Source organism: Microtus oregoni, unplaced genomic scaffold (assembly GCF_018167655.1).
Source record: "Microtus oregoni isolate MIOR12 unplaced genomic scaffold, Mior012 000015F_ref0000493, whole genome shotgun sequence".
In the NCBI taxonomy this organism is placed as follows: domain Eukaryota; kingdom Metazoa; phylum Chordata; class Mammalia; order Rodentia; family Cricetidae; genus Microtus; species Microtus oregoni.
This window is the reverse complement of record NW_024543074.1, coordinates 11825068-11844168: the sequence shown is the minus strand read 5'-3', so window position 1 is coordinate 11844168 and position 19101 is coordinate 11825068. Positions and strand designations below refer to the sequence as shown.

Below are 19101 nucleotides of genomic sequence, written 5' to 3'. Positions count from 1 at the left end.
AACAGCAGCTTCATTCTGCAAGTTCAAAGTTGGTCTTGTCTATATGGGAAGTTTTAAACCAACTAAGGGCTACACACCCTGTCTCAAAAAAACAAACAAATAAAAAATGCTAGGGAGATCAGTGGTATAGTGTTTGCCAAGCACGGGGACCTAAGTTTGATCCCCAGGATCAATATAATGAAAATAGACAAAATCTAAAGATTTAAATTAAATTACAATTTTAAATAATTTAATTAAAATTTAAAAATTCAAATGTGGTAGTCTCTATTTGTAATGACAGTACCGAAGCAGGAGGCAGAAAGAGGTGGAACTTTGAGATTAACTGGCCAGTCAATCCAAGTTGGAGGCTGTGAGTTTTTTTTTTTGTTTGTTTTTAGACAAGGTTTCTCTACAAAGCCCTGGCTATAGAACTCACTAAGTAGACCAGGCTGTCCTGGAACTCACAAAGGCGTGCCTGTCTCTGACCCACCCAATGCTGGGATTAAAGGTATGTACCATCATACCCCACCCAGGGAGAATTCTTATCTCAAAAAAAAAAAAAGAAAGAAAGAAAAGAAGGAAAAAAAAAGGATAATGCTTGAAGAATGGCACCTGAAATTGTCCTCTGGCCTCCACACCCAAACACACCTACACATATACAAGCATATAGACACAGAGTCAAAGGAAAAGCCAAAACAAAGTCCATAGGTGGCTCATACCTATAATTCCAGCACTTGGGAGGAAAAGGCAGGTGAATCTCTGTGAGAGCAAGGACAGCCTGGTCTACAAGGTTCAGGCCAGCTATGGCTACACAGTGAGACCCTGTCAAATCTCTTGGTTAATCTACTAAATAAATACATTAGAAACAATCATTATTTTTCAGGCATAATAGTTCACGCCTTTAATCCCAGTACTTGAGAGGCAGACAGAAATCTCTGTGCGTTAGAGAGTTCCAGGCCAGTGGGGGCTACTCAGCGAGACTATGTTTCAAAAACAAAAACCTCATTATTAGCCATCACAAAACTGGAAAATGAAAACAAAGAAATACATAATACAGCGTATATGGTGCAAATGGTTCTGCAATACCAACTGTGGAGGAAGATATGTTCAAGCTACTTACAACAATAAATAATAAACAATAAATAATAATAAACAATAAATACAGTATCTATGGAATATTTATTTTAAGTACAACTATTTTAAGAGTAAGATTTGGCTATTTTGTTTGTTTTTGAGATCACTATGTGGAGCGGGCTAGTTTCAAACTCAAAGAGATCCTCCTGCCTCTGCATCCCTAGTGCTGGGATTAAAGGTACTAAATCCAGCTTGTTTCTTAATCATAAACTTGTTCAATAGCACAACAATTTTTTCCCAAGCATTTTTTAAAGCTAAGCTAAATAAAAATATACAAAAGGCTCACACAAGAATTTACTCAGGAGTATTTGCAATATTTTACTCACTGAACAAACAACAGCACTGAACAAAAATAATACACATGTTCGTAGACAGAATAATACATAATCAATTTATTATATGTTCATACAGTAGAAACTACTCAACAAAAGACCAAAATACAGACACATAAATAAAACAATATAGATGAACTTCACATGGAGTAAGTTCACCAAAAGTCAAATACACACCCAAAACTGCATATTGTATATTTCTACTTGTAATTTCAAAAAAACTAACATTTAAAGAATATTCCAGCTGAGTGGTGGTGGTATGCGTTTTTATTCCCAGCACTCAAAAGGCAGAGGTAAGCAGATCTCTGTGAGTTCGAGGCCAGCCTGGTCTAAAGAGTTCCAGGTCAGCAGGATTTACACAGAGAAACCCTATCTCAAAAAAAAAAAGAAAAAAAAAGAAAAGAATGAATGAATGAATAAAAAAAAAATTTAAATTCCAGAAAAGAAACCAACTTGGAGCCAGGCAGTGGTGGTGCATGCCTTTAATCCCAGCACTTGGGAGGCAGGGGCAGGCTGATCTCTATGAGTTTAAGGCCAGCCTGGTCTACAGATCAAGTTCTAGGACAGCCAAGGCTACAAAGAGAAACCCCTGTCTTCTTTTATGTTGGGGTGTAAGGTGCGTGCGTGCACACGCGTACACACACACACACACACACACACACACACACAACATGTCACTCTGCAAAAGGAGTTCATAGGACAATGTGTAGGAGTTTCCCCCTTCTACCCTGTGGATCCCAGAAATGAACTCAGGTAGTTAGTCTTGGTGGCAAGTGCTCACAACATAACTCAGTCATGTCACCAGTCCAAAACATTCTCTATCTTGATAGGGGTGCATGTTATATGGCTATATTCATTTCACAAAATTCACTGAATTATGCTAATGTGCATGCATTTCACTATATTTAAATTTTGCCTTTAAAATGTCAATGAAGACCTTCAAGATCACTTGATCTTGTCACCCAACCAGATTCTTTTTCTAGCCTTAACTATTGAACCCAATTAGTGTTGGGTTCAATTAGTGTTGAACCTAATTTCCTGGTTTGCTAGTGTTGTTTTTGTTTTGTTTTCTGGAAGAAGGTAAGAGAGTTTCAACCCAAAAACACACAGAGAAAGAGAGAGATGTTCATAAATTTACTACATAACCCAGGGTGGGCTCAAATGCCCAGAGGTCCTCCAATGTTGCCTTATAAAATGTTGGGATTACAGGCATGCACCACTATAACTGGCTCTTTGGTTTTATAAATGAAAAACATGGGAGTCTGAGAAAGCTAGGCTCATAGTCAGGTAACAGAACAGTGAGAACACTCAATTCCTGAGTATCTTCAGGCTTGATACTCCCTAATGAAAGCCAATCAACATTCTTTATTGCACATACTATTTAACTGAAAAAAGGGTTGCAATTGGGTATATTATGAGAATTAAAACTTTGGGAATAAAATTTGAGCAATTTTAAAATTTATTTTGTGTTTGTGCATGTTCATTTGCCAAGACATGTATGTGGTAGTCAGAGGATAACTTATGGGAATTAATTCTCTCCTTTCATCATGTTCTGAATTCTGAGGAACTCAGGATGTCAGGACAGGAGTGATGGCTCAGTAGTTAAGAGAATTACCTGGTTCTTTTCAGAAGCTACATGACAGCTCACAATTGTCTGTAACTCCAGTCCCAGAGGATCCAACCCCCACTTCTGACCTCAATAGGCTCCAAGAAAGCACATGGTGCACAGATAAACATGCAGACAAAACACCCATACACATAAAAATGAATTAAAAACAAAAAACAAGGGGCTGGAGAGATGGCTCAGAGGTTAAGAGCACTGACTGCTCTTCCAAAGGTCCTGAGTTCAATTCCCAGCAACCACATGGGGACTCCAAACCATTTGGGGCCCTCTTCTGGTGCTGCAAGCAGAATACTGTACACATAATAAATAAATAAATATTTAAAAACAAAACAAAACAAAAACTTCAGGACATCACACTTGGCAGCAAGTGCCATAACTCAATGAGCCATTGTGCGGGCCTAAGAATCAAAATTTTGACAGTTAAAAATGAGGTCTATTTGGGGTAGGCAGAAAACTGATTCAATAACAGTACTTTTACAGAAAAATGTATTCACCATTATAATCATAGCAATGACAAATCCATCTGGACCCAATAATCATAACCTACAAAAGGAAAGGCCAGTGGAATACACAATCTATTGTTACAGCATTAGCTGAAGGTAAAAAGTTATGTCTCTAGATAAAAAACAAAGCCAACACATGTTAAACTGTCTCATACTGACACACCAAGAAACAAAGAAAAAAAGGAAAATAAATAAGAACATGGAAACCTAAAAAAAAAAAAAAAGAAAGAAACCAATACTCTAAGGATAAAGGGCTAAACTACCTGTTCTTTTCATTCTAAGAAAACAAGTTAATATATTACTAATTTACCACAAAAGAACAAAGGTTCACCTTATTATCTAGCTTTATCCGTGAAGGGAAATTAACTTTTAGCTAAGAATGTTATATACTCCCTATGCCAAACAACTAAGTTAAAGGATAACAAAATATAAAAACATTTACCCAGTTTCCCGCTCCACAGCTATATGGTAACCCCCTAAAAGACTCTGTGAATTACTGGAGACCAAAGTAAACAGCCAGACATCATGGACATGGTTAGAAGCTCCACAGGGTAAGATGGCGGTTCTTCCTAACTTTACCAGGTCACACTGCAATCCTTTTATGGATTTCAACTGACTTTACAGTTAACATGGAGAGGAAAAGAGAGCAGCCAGGGCAGTGCTGAAGGGGAGGAACAAAGTCAGGAACTCCCTTATCTAACTACGTAAGAGTGCTCAACAAGTTCAGTCAACTGCTCTATAACAGAGAAACAAAGACATTTCAACAGAGAAACGGCAGTGTTTTGACAAATGATCTTGAAACAAATGTATACCCAACCATTATATGACAACATTATGAGAAAATCTAAATGGCCATAGTATGGAATGACCTCATTGATATACTACCAAGAGCAAGATCCACAAAAGAAAACAGTTATATTAGACTTCATTAAAGTCAAAATCGTCTGTCTGCCAAAAGCAATTCCAAAATAATGAAAGGATAAATCAAAAACTTGGGAGGCAGAAGCGGCAGGATCTCTGTGAATTTAAGGTCAGCCTAGTCTATAGGGTGAGTTCCTGGACATTCAGGGCTATACAGAGAAACCCTGTCTCAGAAAAAAAAAAAAAAAAAAAAAAAGACTTAACAAAATATATACTGGGGTAGATGAGGTGGCGCACACCTTTAATCCCAGCACTCAAGAGGCAGAAGCAGGTGGATCTCTGTGAATTCAAGTCAAGCCTAGTCTACAATAAACCATTCCCTTTAATAAGTGGATAAACAAATTCCATATAGTAGAATGGAATACAATTTAGTGATAAAAAGAAATGAGCTATCATGCCACAAAAAAGGGGGAGGATTTACACACACACACAAACACACACACACACTAAATAAATAATAGATAAAATAATGTAATACAAAGAGAATCTTTAAAAATAAATAAAGTGTTTACCAGGTCTGATGAAGACATTTTCCACAGACAGCATCGCTGCTATTGGAAGCAGTAAATCTTCACAATCAAGAGAAGCAGCCTTGATCACTGCACATGTCAGATGTGGGGGCAGAGGAAACTCCACCATAGATAAACCCAATCTCGTCACATGACCATTCCTTAAGAGAAAGAAAAAGTTCTTAGGACTTTGGGACAATACAAATACAACGTTCATTATTCAGAATAAGTAAGATATAATTTAATTATTTAAACTCATCTCTAGAAAACCAATTCAAAGAATAAAACACCATGGTCACTAGTAAGAACAATGAAAAGTGGTTGGCCCACACCTTTGATTCTAGCACTTAGGAGGCAGTAGTAGGCAGATCTCTGAGTTCCAGAACATCAGAGCTACACAAAGAAACCCTGTCTTGAAAAACAGCTAAAAATAAATACATCCTCCATTATTACAAGTCTTACTTATTAAATAATGAACGTGTGTGCACATGAAGCAGCACATATGTAGGGTCAGCAGATAACCTGTGGGGATGGTTTTCCTCTTCCACCTGTGGTCCCAGTGATCAGACTCAGGTCAGCCCAGATTATTTGTTTATTTGTTTATTTACTTATTTTTAATTTTTCAAGACAGGGTTTCTCTATGTAACAGCTCTGGCTGTCCTGGAGCTCACTCTGTAAACCACATTGGCCTTGAACTCAAAGATCTGCCTGCCTCGGTCTCCTGAGTCCTGGGATTCAAGGCATGCACCACCACCACATGGCCCAGAAATTTTAATACATCCCCCTCAAAAAAACTACTCAATGAGATAGAAAACTGTAATATAAAAGCTATAAACATTCAACAGAGCAGAGATATTCTTGAAGAAATAAAGGGAAACCAATTACCAAACCTTACCTCAACATACAACCATGACAATGAAGTCTTAGCATTCTTATGTAGCTAGAATAATGCTCGGCATTGGGATGGTATTCAAAATTACTTGTTAACTAAAATCACATTTAAAAAGTGATTTAGTTTGGCTATTTATTTATTTATTGGTTTTTCGAGACTGGGTTTCTCTGTAGCTTTGGAGCCTGTCCTAGAATTAGCTCTTGTAGACCAGGCTAGTCTCGAACTCACAGAAATCCACCTGCCTCTGCCTCCTGAGTGCTGGCATTAAAGATGTGTGCCACCACTGCCCGGCTTAGTTTGGCTTTTTAAAATAAACTTTCATTTCTTCTCCTTGTTTACAGAGTTTTGGAGGTTTTATTTGTTTTTTTTTTGTTTTTTTTGTTTTTGGTTTTTTTAGGCAGAGCCTCTCAAGGCTGGTTTCAAATGCCATATTACAGCCTCAGGCTCCCAGAAACAGGCACACACTTCCATTTCTAGCTACAGGAAAATGTCTTTACAGTTCAGTGTTTGAGAACTGTGATAAAGACTAAGGACAGATTTTAATATCATGTAAAACAATTCATTCACATTGAAAACAATTCCTTTCTATTTATGAAGAAAGACTTAGAACCTTTTTTAAAATAACAAATCAAAAGCCAGGCACAAAAACTCACGCCTGTAATTCTAGTACCTGAGAAGTTGAGGCATGAGGATTATATTCAAGGTCAGCATGGACTACTACATAGCTACAAACAAAATAAGACTAACAATATGTTTATATTATATACCTGTCGATAGCATCACACTGATAAAGCTGCTTAAGTGCTTCCAAAATAAGTCTCTCATTAGGCGGGTCCAAATATGGAAACCTGTGTGTTTAAATGAGATAGGAAAAAGTCAAGATTATTCACAGCAGGATTTAATACACACTTGATAGAAATTTCCTTAAAAGGTCTTACTTATCCACTTCATTTTCTTTCATTTTGTTTTGTGGACAAGGTATCTTTTTACATAGCCCTAGTTGTCCTGAACTCAACCAAGCTGGTCTCAAACTCACAAACATAGCACTGTCTCTGCCTCCCAAGTGCTGGGGTTAGAGGTGTGCTTTACCATGCCCTGCCTCCGTTTTTCAAGTCCTCCTCTCCCTGAAAACATTCTAGCACCATGGTCTGCATTCAAAAAGAGGAAAATTTTGCTTTTCTGGAATCACATTCCTCTCATTCAAAAAATACCTCATTCTCCCTGGCTGGAATACTCCCATCTTTTCTCTTTATCTTTTTTTGAGACAGGGTTTCTCTGTTGCTTTGGAGCCTGTCCTGGAACTAGCTCTTGTAGAACTCAAAGAGATCTGCCTGCCTCTGCCGCCTGAGTGTTGGGAGTAAAGGGTGTGCCACTACTTAATCATGATTCTGGACTTGTACTTTGTAGCCAATCACTTTCTCTTCTACAGGTCATGACAGTTTACAAAATGGTTACAAAATAGAGAACAGTGTCAACAAGATGGATCAGTTGAGTTGGAGCTTTTCATCAAGCCTGACAATATGAGCTCTATCTCCAAGATTCCGTGATGGAAGAGAACTGACTCCTCCAAGTTGTCTTCTGAACTCCCCATGCACACATATGTGCGTGTGCACACACACACAATCTAAATAAAGAGGAAAAAATAACTGAAAGTGGCTGAAAATTTCAAGTTATCTAATAGTAACTCAGTGCTAGCTTTGATTCCAAAGAGATCTACCTGCTTCTGCCTTCAAAGAGGTAAAATTAAAGGTGTGCACCACCATGCCTGGTCTCCCAACCCTCTTATTTTAATTACAAGAATATGGCTCTGGCGATAAAGTGCTACCACACCAGGCTTACACCTGGTTTCTTTCTTCTTTTTCTTTCCTTTTTGGTCTTACTCAAGATAGAGTTCTGCTGTGTATTCCACACTGGCTATGGCCTCCCAGCAGTCTTTCTACCTTAGCTCTCCTAGTACTAGGATTACAGTATGTGCTCTGATAGTACATGCCTATAATCCTACCACATTATATAGCAAGTTTAAAGCCAGCCCGAAAGACATGAGATCCTGTCTCAAAAAACATCAATGGGGGGCTGGAGAGATGGCTCAGAGGTTAAGAGCACTGGCTGCTCTTCCAGAGGTCCTGAGTTCAATTCCCAGCAACCACATGGTGGCTCACAACCATCTGTACTGACATATGGCGCCCTTCTCTGGCATGCGGGTAGAAGCAGAATGTTGTATACATAATAAATAAATAAATTAAAAAAAAAAACATCAATGGGATCTGGAAAGATGGCTCAGACATTAAGAGCATGAGTTGCTCTTGCAGAGGCCCATGTTTCGTTCCCAGAACCAACATGGTGGCTCACAATCACCTGTAACTCCAGTTCCATAAATACCCTGCTTCATGGAAAAGTCTGCCAGCTGCTATGGGCCTGCAGGCGGAAGATGGATGCCCCCAGGGTACAAAAGAACTTTGGGTGACTGTCTGGGCAGCAAGATGTCTCTGTCAGTTCTAGAGTTTTGGAAGTTGCTTACAATGCACTTCCTGTTTACTTAGGTAATATTATATCCTTCTGGAGTATTCGATGGAGTTGAAGAGTAGCTAGTAATAATAGAGTTTTCCTTAGTTATGATACAAGATAAAGTAGATATAAATATTATAACTATAATTCTTACTTGATTCCTATTTTGTTATATGTAATTTTACTATGTTAAACTTAAAACTTCCTTTTTATTTACAGAAAAGGGGAGGTGGATGTGGGATTCTCTTCTGTATGCTGTGAATATGATTGGTTAATTAATAAAGGAACTGCTTTGGTCCTATAGCAGAGCTATAGGGGAGCAGAGCTAGGCAGGAAAAACTAACTGGAATACTGGGACAAAGGAGGAGGAGTGAGAGAGACGCCATGTAGCCCTGCTGGAGCCAGATGAAACTTTAGGTAAGCCACAGCCACATGGCAATACACAGATTAATAGAAATGGGTCAAATTAAGATATCAGAGTTAGCCAATAAGAAGCTAGAGCTAATGGGCCAAGCAGTGCTTTAATTAACATAGTTTCTGTGTGATTATGTCAGGGCTAAGTGGCCAGGACAAACAAGCAGCCTCCTTACTACACACAGGCTCTAACATTTCCTGACATCTGTGGACACAAAGCATGCAAGTGGTGCACAGATTTGTATGCAAGCAAAACATCCATATACATAAAATAAAAATCTAAAGAAAAAAAGCAAAAGAGTAGTAGCAATGTAGACAGTATTAAGTCATTTAAAATGGACCAATGCCTAGTCATTCCCATTTTTCTAATGTGGTACTCTGTAGTTCTTTGAGAGTATGCTAGGAATTAACACCAAGCTTACTGGGCAGTTGCTTTCAGAGTCTTCTCTTCCTAAATGAGAATATTTCAAGACACTGTTTTTAAATCTAGATTTACATGAAAGTTTCCTGTTTGGTCGTTTATTCTTTCAATGGCTTGTTATTTATTTCTCATTGGCAAAATTTATTAATAAAGTTAAAATTTACATGTTCTCCTCTACATTCTTAATTAGAAAATCTCTTGTTTTAAGCCAGATATGGCAGTGCACACCTATAATATCAATAGTTAGAAGTCACAATCAGGTAGATCACTGAGTTCAAGGCCAGCCTGATCTATATAGTATGTTCCAGCCCAGACAGGGATACATAATGAGACCCTGTCTCAAGGAGAAAAAAAAACAAAACAACTATAGTCTTATTTGAAAACAACTAAATTAGGCGGTGTGGTGGTGGCGCACGCCTTTAATCCCAGCACTCGGAAGGCAGAGGCAGGTGAACCCTGTGAGTTTGAGGCCAGCCTGGTCCACAGAGCTAGTTCCAGGACGGGCTCCAAAGCTACAAGAGAAACCCTGTCTCGAAAAACAAAAAACAAAAAAAAAAAAAAATCAAAAAAACTTGAAAGCAAGTATTAGTTTAACACTGTTTACTTCTAGATTCCTCAATCTTAAATTACAACAATTTGAGGCTGATGAAAATGTTCCGATATCTGAGAGTGGTAATGATCATGTAACATGTGAATCTACTAACGACAATTTGAACTGCGCACTTTAAAATGGCTAAAATATGGAGTTCTGTTTTAGGTAAATTAATATCTTTGGTTTAGTTTAATAGCAACCAACAAGAGAACAAACCCTGGAAATAGATTAGTCTCAATTCCCAGGAACACATTAGTCAAAAAGTAAAACTGATTTCTGAGACATAACCAGGCTTCTTCCACTCTAGCCACATGGCTTTCGAGGTTGCCCACATACCTTATGACATCATGGATGGCAAGGCACTTTAATGTCAGAACTACAGATGTCAAACTAGTTCTCTTAATCTCTGGGATCACATGATCAGGCATACACTGGTTCCAAAAATCTTTACTATAAATCCGAAAGCATTTTCCTGAGGCAGTCCTGCCAGCTCGGCCACTTCGCTGTAATGCTTCACTTCTACAAAAGAAAACAAAAATAGTCCCCAAATGTTTTGTGGGTTTGCCAAGTAATTTACTTCCAATATTCAAACAAGTAGAAATACTTTAATCAGCTAGTTGTTCTTTGAATTTAAAAGCTTGATAAAGAGACTTACTTTGAAATAGGAACCACCTCCAGGATGTCCAACCCTAATCTGGGGTTGTGATTCAACTGCTTCACAAAGCCTCCATCCACTACATATCTAAGAGAATAAAAGCAAGTTAAATATCGGAGATGCATTAATTTTTACTTTAATTTATGTGTATAGGTGTTTTCCCATGTGAATTACTGTGCACCACATGCATGTCTGTTGCCCACAAAGGCAAGAAGAGGGCTACCAGTAGATCTCCTAGAAATGGAGTTACAGACAGTTGAGAGCCACCAAATAGGTGCTGGGAATCACACCTAAGCCCTCTGGAAGTGTAGCCAGTGCTCTTCACCACTAGGCTATCTCTCCAGCCCCAAAACTTGTCCATTTTAACCACTTAAGGGTCTCCTTTTCTACCGCAGTTACTGCACTATTTATGTTAAATATAAAAATTGGGATTCAACTTGGTGAGATAATTTGGAGATAGTAAAGGCACATGCCAACAATCCTGATGACCTGAGTTCAATCTTTGGAACCAGGATGGTACAAGACAAAAACCAACACACACAAGTGTACACACACACACACACACACACACACACACACACACACAGAGTATGTTAAATAATATAAATGAATGTTAAAAAAAGAAAGAAAACAAAAAATTTGAAAGTCAAGAAATGGAACCATCATCATACATAGTTGATGACAAAGTAAAGTCTTCGCAAACTAATGGTGGTAAAGCCAATGAGGGAAACATTTTGGCAATTCTTCAGAAAGCTAAAATAGAATTACCATGTGATCTAGCAATTCCATTTCTAAGTACAGATACAAAGGTACCAAAAAAAACATACAAACATTTGTAGATCACTATTCATACCAGAATAACAAAAACCAAGAAAGTAAAAATTCACCAAATTATTCATTAAAACCTTACAGAATGGAGACTAGAGAGATAGCTCAGTAGTTTCTCTTATAGATAAACTCACACGGTGGCTCATAACCACCCGTAACTCTAGTCCAAGAGGATCCTACAGCCTTCTGGCCTCCACAGACACACACTGCATGCATCTGATGTACAGACTTAAATACAGGCAAAAAACCCATACACATAAAAAAAATCATTTAAAAAAAAACCCTAGCAGATTCAGAGACAGCAAGATGGCTCAGTGGTAAAATACCTGCTTAATAGACATGGGGTTTTATTTTGACTGAACAATATTTGGGAACTAGATAGAGGTAGTACTTAAACAAAACTGTAAATGTATGAAATTTAATTTTTTTTCCATTTTTAAATTTATTAAAACAGGGTTCACACTGAGCTCTGAACTGTTGTAACAATTCAAAATCTAATTCTTAAGCATCCCGTTTTAAGCCACTGTATAACAAGTTGGGTAAAAAGTTAGGAACAGCACCAAGTCTATCATTTTACTAAACAACGGGAAATATACAATTACAGAAGTCAATGTACTCTACTGCTCTAACCCTTTAGAGAAATCGCTATTTTTTATTTAAAATTTTAAGTATCTATTTGTATTGTATTTTTGATACAAGGTTTTACTGTATGGCCAAAGCTGACTCTGTAGTCACTACATGTACCTTAAGATGGCCTCAAACTCAAGATCTCCCGGCCTCTGTTTCCTGAGTGCTGGAATTACAGATACACTACAATCCAACATACCTGGATAAGAAATCATTATTTTTATTTTTATTTACTTTTTTAAAATTTGTTTTACGAGACAGGGTTTCTCTATGTAGCCTTGGCTGTCCCAGAACTCAAGCTGTAGACTAGGCTGGCCTCTAACTCACAGAGATCCGTCTGTCTCTGCCTCCTGAGTGTTATTTGTTTTGCCTCTTTGTATATATGTACACCATATGAAGGCACTGTCCACAGAAGACAGAAGATGGCATCAGATCCTCTGGAACTGGAGGTCCATACAGTTTTGAGTAGCCATGGATGCTGGGAACCAAAACCAGGTCCCCTGCGAGTACAACAAGTGCTCTTTTAAATCTCTGTCTCTTTCTGCATGTACACATGTGTTCATGCCTCTCTCTCTCTCTCTCTCTCTCTCTCTCTCTCTCTCTCTGTGTGTGTGTGTGTGTGTGTGTGTGTGTGTGTGTGTGTGTACGTACATGTTTTACCTGCAGGCATGTCTGTATACCACATATGTGCTGAAGCCTGCAGAGGCCAGAAAGGGGCACTGTATCCCATGGAACTGGAGTCACAGACGGTTGTGAGTTGCCATGTGAGAGTTAGGAACTGAGCCTGTGTGCTCTGGAAGAACAGCCTGCTTAATTGCTGAGCTAACTATCCAGCCCATAATCATTATTTGTTTTTTTAAGTAGAAGAAATGTATTTTCTCTTTACTCATTCACCCAGAAGAAATATAATTTGAGTCTTAGAGACTGTGACCTAGCCGTTGTGTGGCAGGCAGTATGACTTAGTGAAAGATATAAAATAGAAGCCGGGCGGTGGTGGTGCACGCCTTTAATCCCAGCACTTGGGAGGCAGAGGCAGGCGGATCTCTGTGAGTTCGAGACCAGCCTGGACTACAGAGCTAGTTCCAGGACAGGCTCCAAAGCCACAGAGAAATCCTGTCTCGAAAATCAAAAAAAAAAAAAAAGATATAAAATAGATAAAGTATCAGAAAGGGATATAGCTTAGAAGCCTGAAGAATTTCACATTAGCTATGACTATGGAATTGAACTTTCCAGGTGATTCTCTACTAATTTTACTCAAAATCTGACCGCATTATTGAGTACATCCAAAAGCAATAGGAACTTGCACCATAATTCAACTCCACAAGGAAGTGAAAGAAACACTCCCTCCAGATAAAACTACCAAATTGGGCTGGGGACAAAAAGGTGTATCAAACCATGTAAGGTTTGATAATGGCAGCTAGAAAAGCAGCTGGCTAAAACCTATGAAGCACTATAAATAATCTTGTATTTAGGAAGAAAAGGCTTCAATTTAACAAGTAATTAATTAAAAAGATTACACAATTCAGAGTGTATTTCCTACTCCACTTCTCACTCAAAGCAATCAGTAATTATAAAATATGGAAGGTGAGCTAGGTGTGGTGGCACATACCTTTAGTCACAGCACCTGGGAGGCAAAGGCAGGAAGATCTCTGGAGTTTGAAATCAGCCTGATCTACATAGTGAGTTCCAGGGCAGCCATGATGGAGGAAGGTCATTGGTTAAATAAAAAGAAACTGCTTGGCCCTCATTGGTTAGAAGATAGGTGGGAGGAGTAAACAGAACAGAACACTGGGAGGAAGAGGAAGTGAGCTCAGACTCCACAGCTCTCCTCTCGGGAGCAGACACCTCAGAGAGACGCCATGCTCCCAGCTCCCAGGCAGACGCAGGCAATGAAGCTCCGACCCAGGATGGACGTGGGCTAGAATCTTCCTGGTAAGCGCACCTAGGGGCGCTACACAGATGATTAGAAATGGGCTAAATTAATATGTGAGAATTAGTCTAGAAGAGGCTAGATAGAAATGGGCCAAGCAGTGATTAAATGAATACAGTTTGTGTGTTGTTATTTCAGGCATAAGCTAGCCAGGCAGCCGGGGTGCTGGGGACGCAGCCCTGCCGCTCCTCTTACAACACAGCCAGGTTTACACAGTGATATTCTTTAAAGAAAAAGAAAAACAAGAAAGGTGAGAATAAGTTAAGAACATTAAAAAGAGGTTGAAGAGATGGCTTAGCAGCAGTTAAGAGCAGTGGCTATACAATCATGGGCATTCTAATCCTAGCACCCATGTAGCAAGCCAGGCATGGTCCAGGCACTTTCCTAACAGAGCAGGGAAAGACAGAATTGATGGGGCTTGATACCTGCCAGCCTAGATGAAAAACAGGACCTCTAGGTTCAGTGAAAAACCCTGCCTCAAAAGGAATACAGTAGAGAATGAGAGAGGAGGACACCCAATGCCTTCAGACCTCTGTGTATATGTACATACAAATAAAATTTATAGAAAGAAAAAGTCGAGTGGTGGTAACCTTTAATTCTAGCACTCAGGAGGCAGAGGTAGGCAAATCTCTGTGAGTTCATGGCCAGCCTATTCTATAGAGCTAGTTCCGGGGCAGGCTCCAAAGCTACAGAGAAAACAAACAAAGACAAAATAAAAGAAAAAAGTAAGGAAATAAAACACTAAGAAATAGGTGAGAAAGGAATTAGTAAAAAAACACAGGTTTGCAAACTCTGTAATGATTTATGTTAACTAAATGGTTTCCTTCACTTTTAGAGAATTTTCAAAAGTTTTAAACCTGGGCCAGCAAGACAGCTCAGTGGAAAAAGGCACTTGTATGTAAGTCTGGCCACCTGAATGCAATCTCCAATACCTAAATGGTAGAAGGCAAAAACCAATTCCCTCAAATTGTCCTGACCTCCACAAGCATACATATACACAAATAATTTTTTTTTAAAAAGTTGTACCTGATCCCATCTATTGTCAAAGATGTTGCAGAAATATTGGTGGATATGACACACTTTCTAATTCCAGGTGGAGGTGGCAAAAATATTCTCCTCTGTTGATCTAAAATATACACAGAGAAAAAAAATACTAGTTTAAGACATGCTCTTGTCAACACCAATCTTTAAAAGAAATCATTTCTTTTCATTAGAAGTTGTATTTTTATCACCTCTTCTTTCTTTTTCTTTACTATGTAGTCCTGGCTATCCTGCTATCCCTGGCACCCTCTTCATAAACCAGGCTCACCTCCAATTTAGAGATTTGCTTGCCTCTGCCCTGAGTGCTGGAATTAAAGGTGTGTTCCACTACATCTAGCTTACCACCTCTTAAATAAACTAGAATATAAACTAAAATAACAAAAACTATTTCTTAATGTTTCACTTTTAAGATTTTTAAATCCAGACTGGAAAGATGTCTCAGAGCATAAAGGAACTTACTGCTCGTCCTATGGACCCAAGTTTGAATCCCAGCACCGCATCTGTTGGCTCACAACAACCTTTAACTGCAGTTCCAGAGGATCTGAAGCCCTCCTGCCTCCAAAGGTACCTGATCACATGCACAGACCCACCTACCTACATACAATTAAATATAAATCTTTACAAACAGATTTTCTTAAAATATGGAATTATATACTGCTACTATTACAAAAAGATCACTTAAAGCTATGTCCTTTATCTAGGTTATAGCTCCATGTAAAGACATGTATAAAAGTATGAATTTACCTATTAAAAACCAAGGACATACATACATACATACATATTCAAACTTCCTGAAGCCAATCCACAGATTCCAAACTAAGGATCTCTGTCATCCTTAAAGATTGATCAGCTAGTAGGGCAATGGGTAACTTTAATCCCAGCACTCGGAAGGCAGAGTCAGGTGGATCTCTGAGTCTGAGATCAGCCTTGTCTACAGGGCAAGTTCCAGGACAGTCAAGGCTACACAGAGAAACCCTGTCTCAGAAAAAGAGAAAATATTGATCAGTTAAATAGTTTTTACTTTTGGGATACGTCTGCCTACCTAATGTCTACCTCTCCAAAGAAGTAAGGCCACACTAATTACTAGTAGGGGTGGGGTAGCAATGCATACTGTACCTCCATGCTTGTGTCTCTGGTCTTAAGAGTATAACACCAGTAATAAGTATTTTCCCCTAAAAGAGCTGCATGGATGGATCATCTATGTCAATGAGATCCAAAATCAAGAACAGGAGCACAACTATTGGGACAAGAAGAAAATTTTGTTTGTTTGTTTTTTGAGATAGGGTTGTTTTTTTTTTGTTTTGTTTTGTTTTGTTTTTGGTGTAGCCCTGGCTGTCCTTGAACTTGCTCTGAAGACCAGGCTGGCCTTGGACTCAGAGGTCTGCCTTGCCACTTTACCGATGAGTGCTGAGATTAAAGTTGTACACCAGGACCACATGCCAAGAAGAAAAATTCTTAATTTGCATTTGTTTTTCATATTCCTTTCAACTTTTTGTTTATTATTATAAATAGGTTGTATAACAGTTTCATTAAGACACAGAAATTATGATTGCCTTTAATCCCCAACTTTCCTAATCATGGACTAGTCAGACACACCTTAGTCCTTAGTAACCCAGCACCTGATAAGGGACTATAATAATCAGGGAGAAAAACTGGCAGAGAAAGAAACATTCCAAATCCTACCAAGAAATAAAGATGTATTTTTAAATATTTATTTGTTTTATGTGCACTGGTGTTTTGCTTGCATGTGTCTGTGTGAAGGTGTCAGATCCTCTGCAACTGGAGTTACAGACAGTTGTAAGCTTCCATGTGGTTGCTGAGAATTGAACCCAGGTCCTCTGGAAGAGCAGTCAGTGCTCTTAACCACAGAGCCCAGAATTAAGATATGTTTTTAAGGACCATTTAACACTCTTACTGATATAAAGCTTCAGTGACAGATGTGATAAAAACTAATGAAAACAGAATTCTCATCATGGAATTCCCTGTCTAAATGCTCTTACCAAAAGAGCTCAAAGCAGAAATATACTTGTGTAGGCATAGAGTCTATGTGGATAAAAGGAATACAATTCAATGTAGTGAAACCTCAACAACTGCCAATCAAGAAGGAAAGAGTAGGACGACTGTGGAATGCAATATTTCCAAGTTCAAACTCTGCCCACCCTGAGAAGTCATCTGATGCATCAAAGAAATGCCTTGAGCATTCTTTTTTTTAAAAAAAGATTTATTTATTTATTATGTATACAATGTTCTGTCTGCATGTGTGCCTACATGCCAGAAGAGGGCACCAGATCTCATTACAGATGGTTGTGAGCCACCATGTGGTTGCTGGGAATTGAACTCAGGACCTCTGGAAGGAAAGTCAGCGCTCTTAACCTCTGAGCCATCTCTCCAGCCCCCTTGAGCATTCTTTTCTCTTTTTTTTAACTAGTTTTTTTTTTAAATAATCAATCCAAATTTTCACTCCCTACCCTGCCTTGAGCATTATAAACAACACATGAAAATCAACCTCCTGACATGAAGAAATCATAAGTAATTACAAAAATATATCTAAAAACATATCAGACTAGAAAGGAACTACAAACATTTGAAAGACAGAGACTATGCAACAGGAGGATGACTTGTGCTAAAGAAATAGAGACGTCAATAAAAGGGGCAGAAACTGCATTCAAAGACAAAATTCAAGAGAATTTCCTTGAAAGGAAGCACTGAATCTGAAGACAAAGAGTACATCGGGGTGCTTATCATGCTTGTGATTATGTAAGTAGACAAAATACCAAAATTCAATGAACCATAGCTTTAAAATAATATTACATGTCTTATTTATTTATCATATGTAAATTATATCTCAAAAAGTTATTTTTAGAAACTGGAGAGATGGCTCAGCAGTTAAGAGCACTTGGCTGCTCTTCCAGAGAACCTGAGTTCATTTCCCAGCACCGCATGGCAGCTCACCACTGTCTGTAACTCCAGGATCCAACACCTCACACATACATACAGGCAAAACACCAACAAAATAAAAGCAAAATAAGAATGATAAATGAAGCAGGGATAGCTAAGTTAGCACATTAATCAGTACTGCAGCAATTCCACCTGCATGCCTCTTTGTACTATTACAAGCTACTATAATTATGTTCATAATGGATCATAAGAACTTACACATGATAGTACTCAAAAGAAAAAACAAACTAAAACATCCAATGAGAGTTTACTCATACAACTTCATCATGTAGATAGATAGAAAAAAATTGCATAGACTCAGAAATAATGCTGAACACAGCTTGTAGTCATAGTGAAACCAGAAGTATACTCTCAAAGGGTATATTTACCACTGAACTCGGTGGCAAATTAAATCAGGGAAAATGAATTAGTAGACCACAGGGACAACTCAAAACACACACACACACATACAACTGTAGCAATAGTTAAAAAAGAAAGAAACGATCAGCTAAAAGAACAGGGGCTGGAGAAACGGCTCAGCGGTTAGGAGCATTGGTTACTCTTCCAAAGAACCTAGGTTCAATTCTCAGCACCCACATGGCAGCTCACACCTGTCTATAACTCCAGTTTTAGGGAACCTGAAACCAATGGCAAAACCCCAATGCACATAAAAATTAAATATATATTTTTTAAAAGTGCCACTATTAAAAAAGAAAGATCACCTCTGTAAGTTGCCATTTACTTGGGTTGAAAGATCTAGGTCGATAAATGCACAAGTCAGAAAGCTGACTTAGAAACCCAAGAGGCTTACAGCTCAGGAGCAAGAGAGAAGTAGAAAAGGCTCTCAAGAGTCAGTCACGAAAGCGCAAAGTAAGTCTGACATGTCTCCCAAACAGAAACGGTTAAGAAAACGGCAAGTTAAAACTGAAACCTTAAGAAGCAGTCTCATTTCAGTGAGGGAAACAAAGCTGGGGAAGAAGAGCTAGCAACAGCCCCAGAAAAAGAGTAGTCACAGGGGTGAGACATACATTACCACACTGGGCTTTTTACCAGAGTTTCTAAAATTTTTAGTTACAAAGTTAATTATCAAAGTCCAGAAAACAATGAGAACCTTAATAATTGCTCTTAAGCATCGGTGGAGCATACCTTTAATCCCAGCGTTCAGGAGGCAGAGGTAGGTGGATCTCTGTGAGTTCAAGAACAGTCTGGTCTACAGAGTGAGTTCTAGGACAGCCAGAGCTGTTGAACAGAGAATTG

At 38.5% G+C, this 19101-nt stretch overlaps 1 protein-coding gene across 2 annotated transcripts in view; it reads right to left on the bottom strand.

Annotated features, from left to right (window-relative positions):
- Dhx40 (DEAH-box helicase 40) overlaps nt 1-19101 on the bottom strand; it is a 44011-nt gene that overhangs the window by 14046 nt on the left and 10864 nt on the right. For both annotated transcript variants that reach the window (XM_041665682.1, XM_041665683.1), the window contains exons 8-12: nt 14893-14992; nt 10482-10568; nt 10163-10345; nt 6662-6742; nt 5006-5163 (exon numbers count right to left, since the gene is read on the bottom strand). In XM_041665682.1, coding sequence (XP_041521616.1) covers nt 5006-5163; nt 6662-6742; nt 10163-10345; nt 10482-10568; nt 14893-14992 — 609 coding nt within the window. The remainder of the gene's footprint in view (nt 1-5005; nt 5164-6661; nt 6743-10162; nt 10346-10481; nt 10569-14892; nt 14993-19101) is intronic.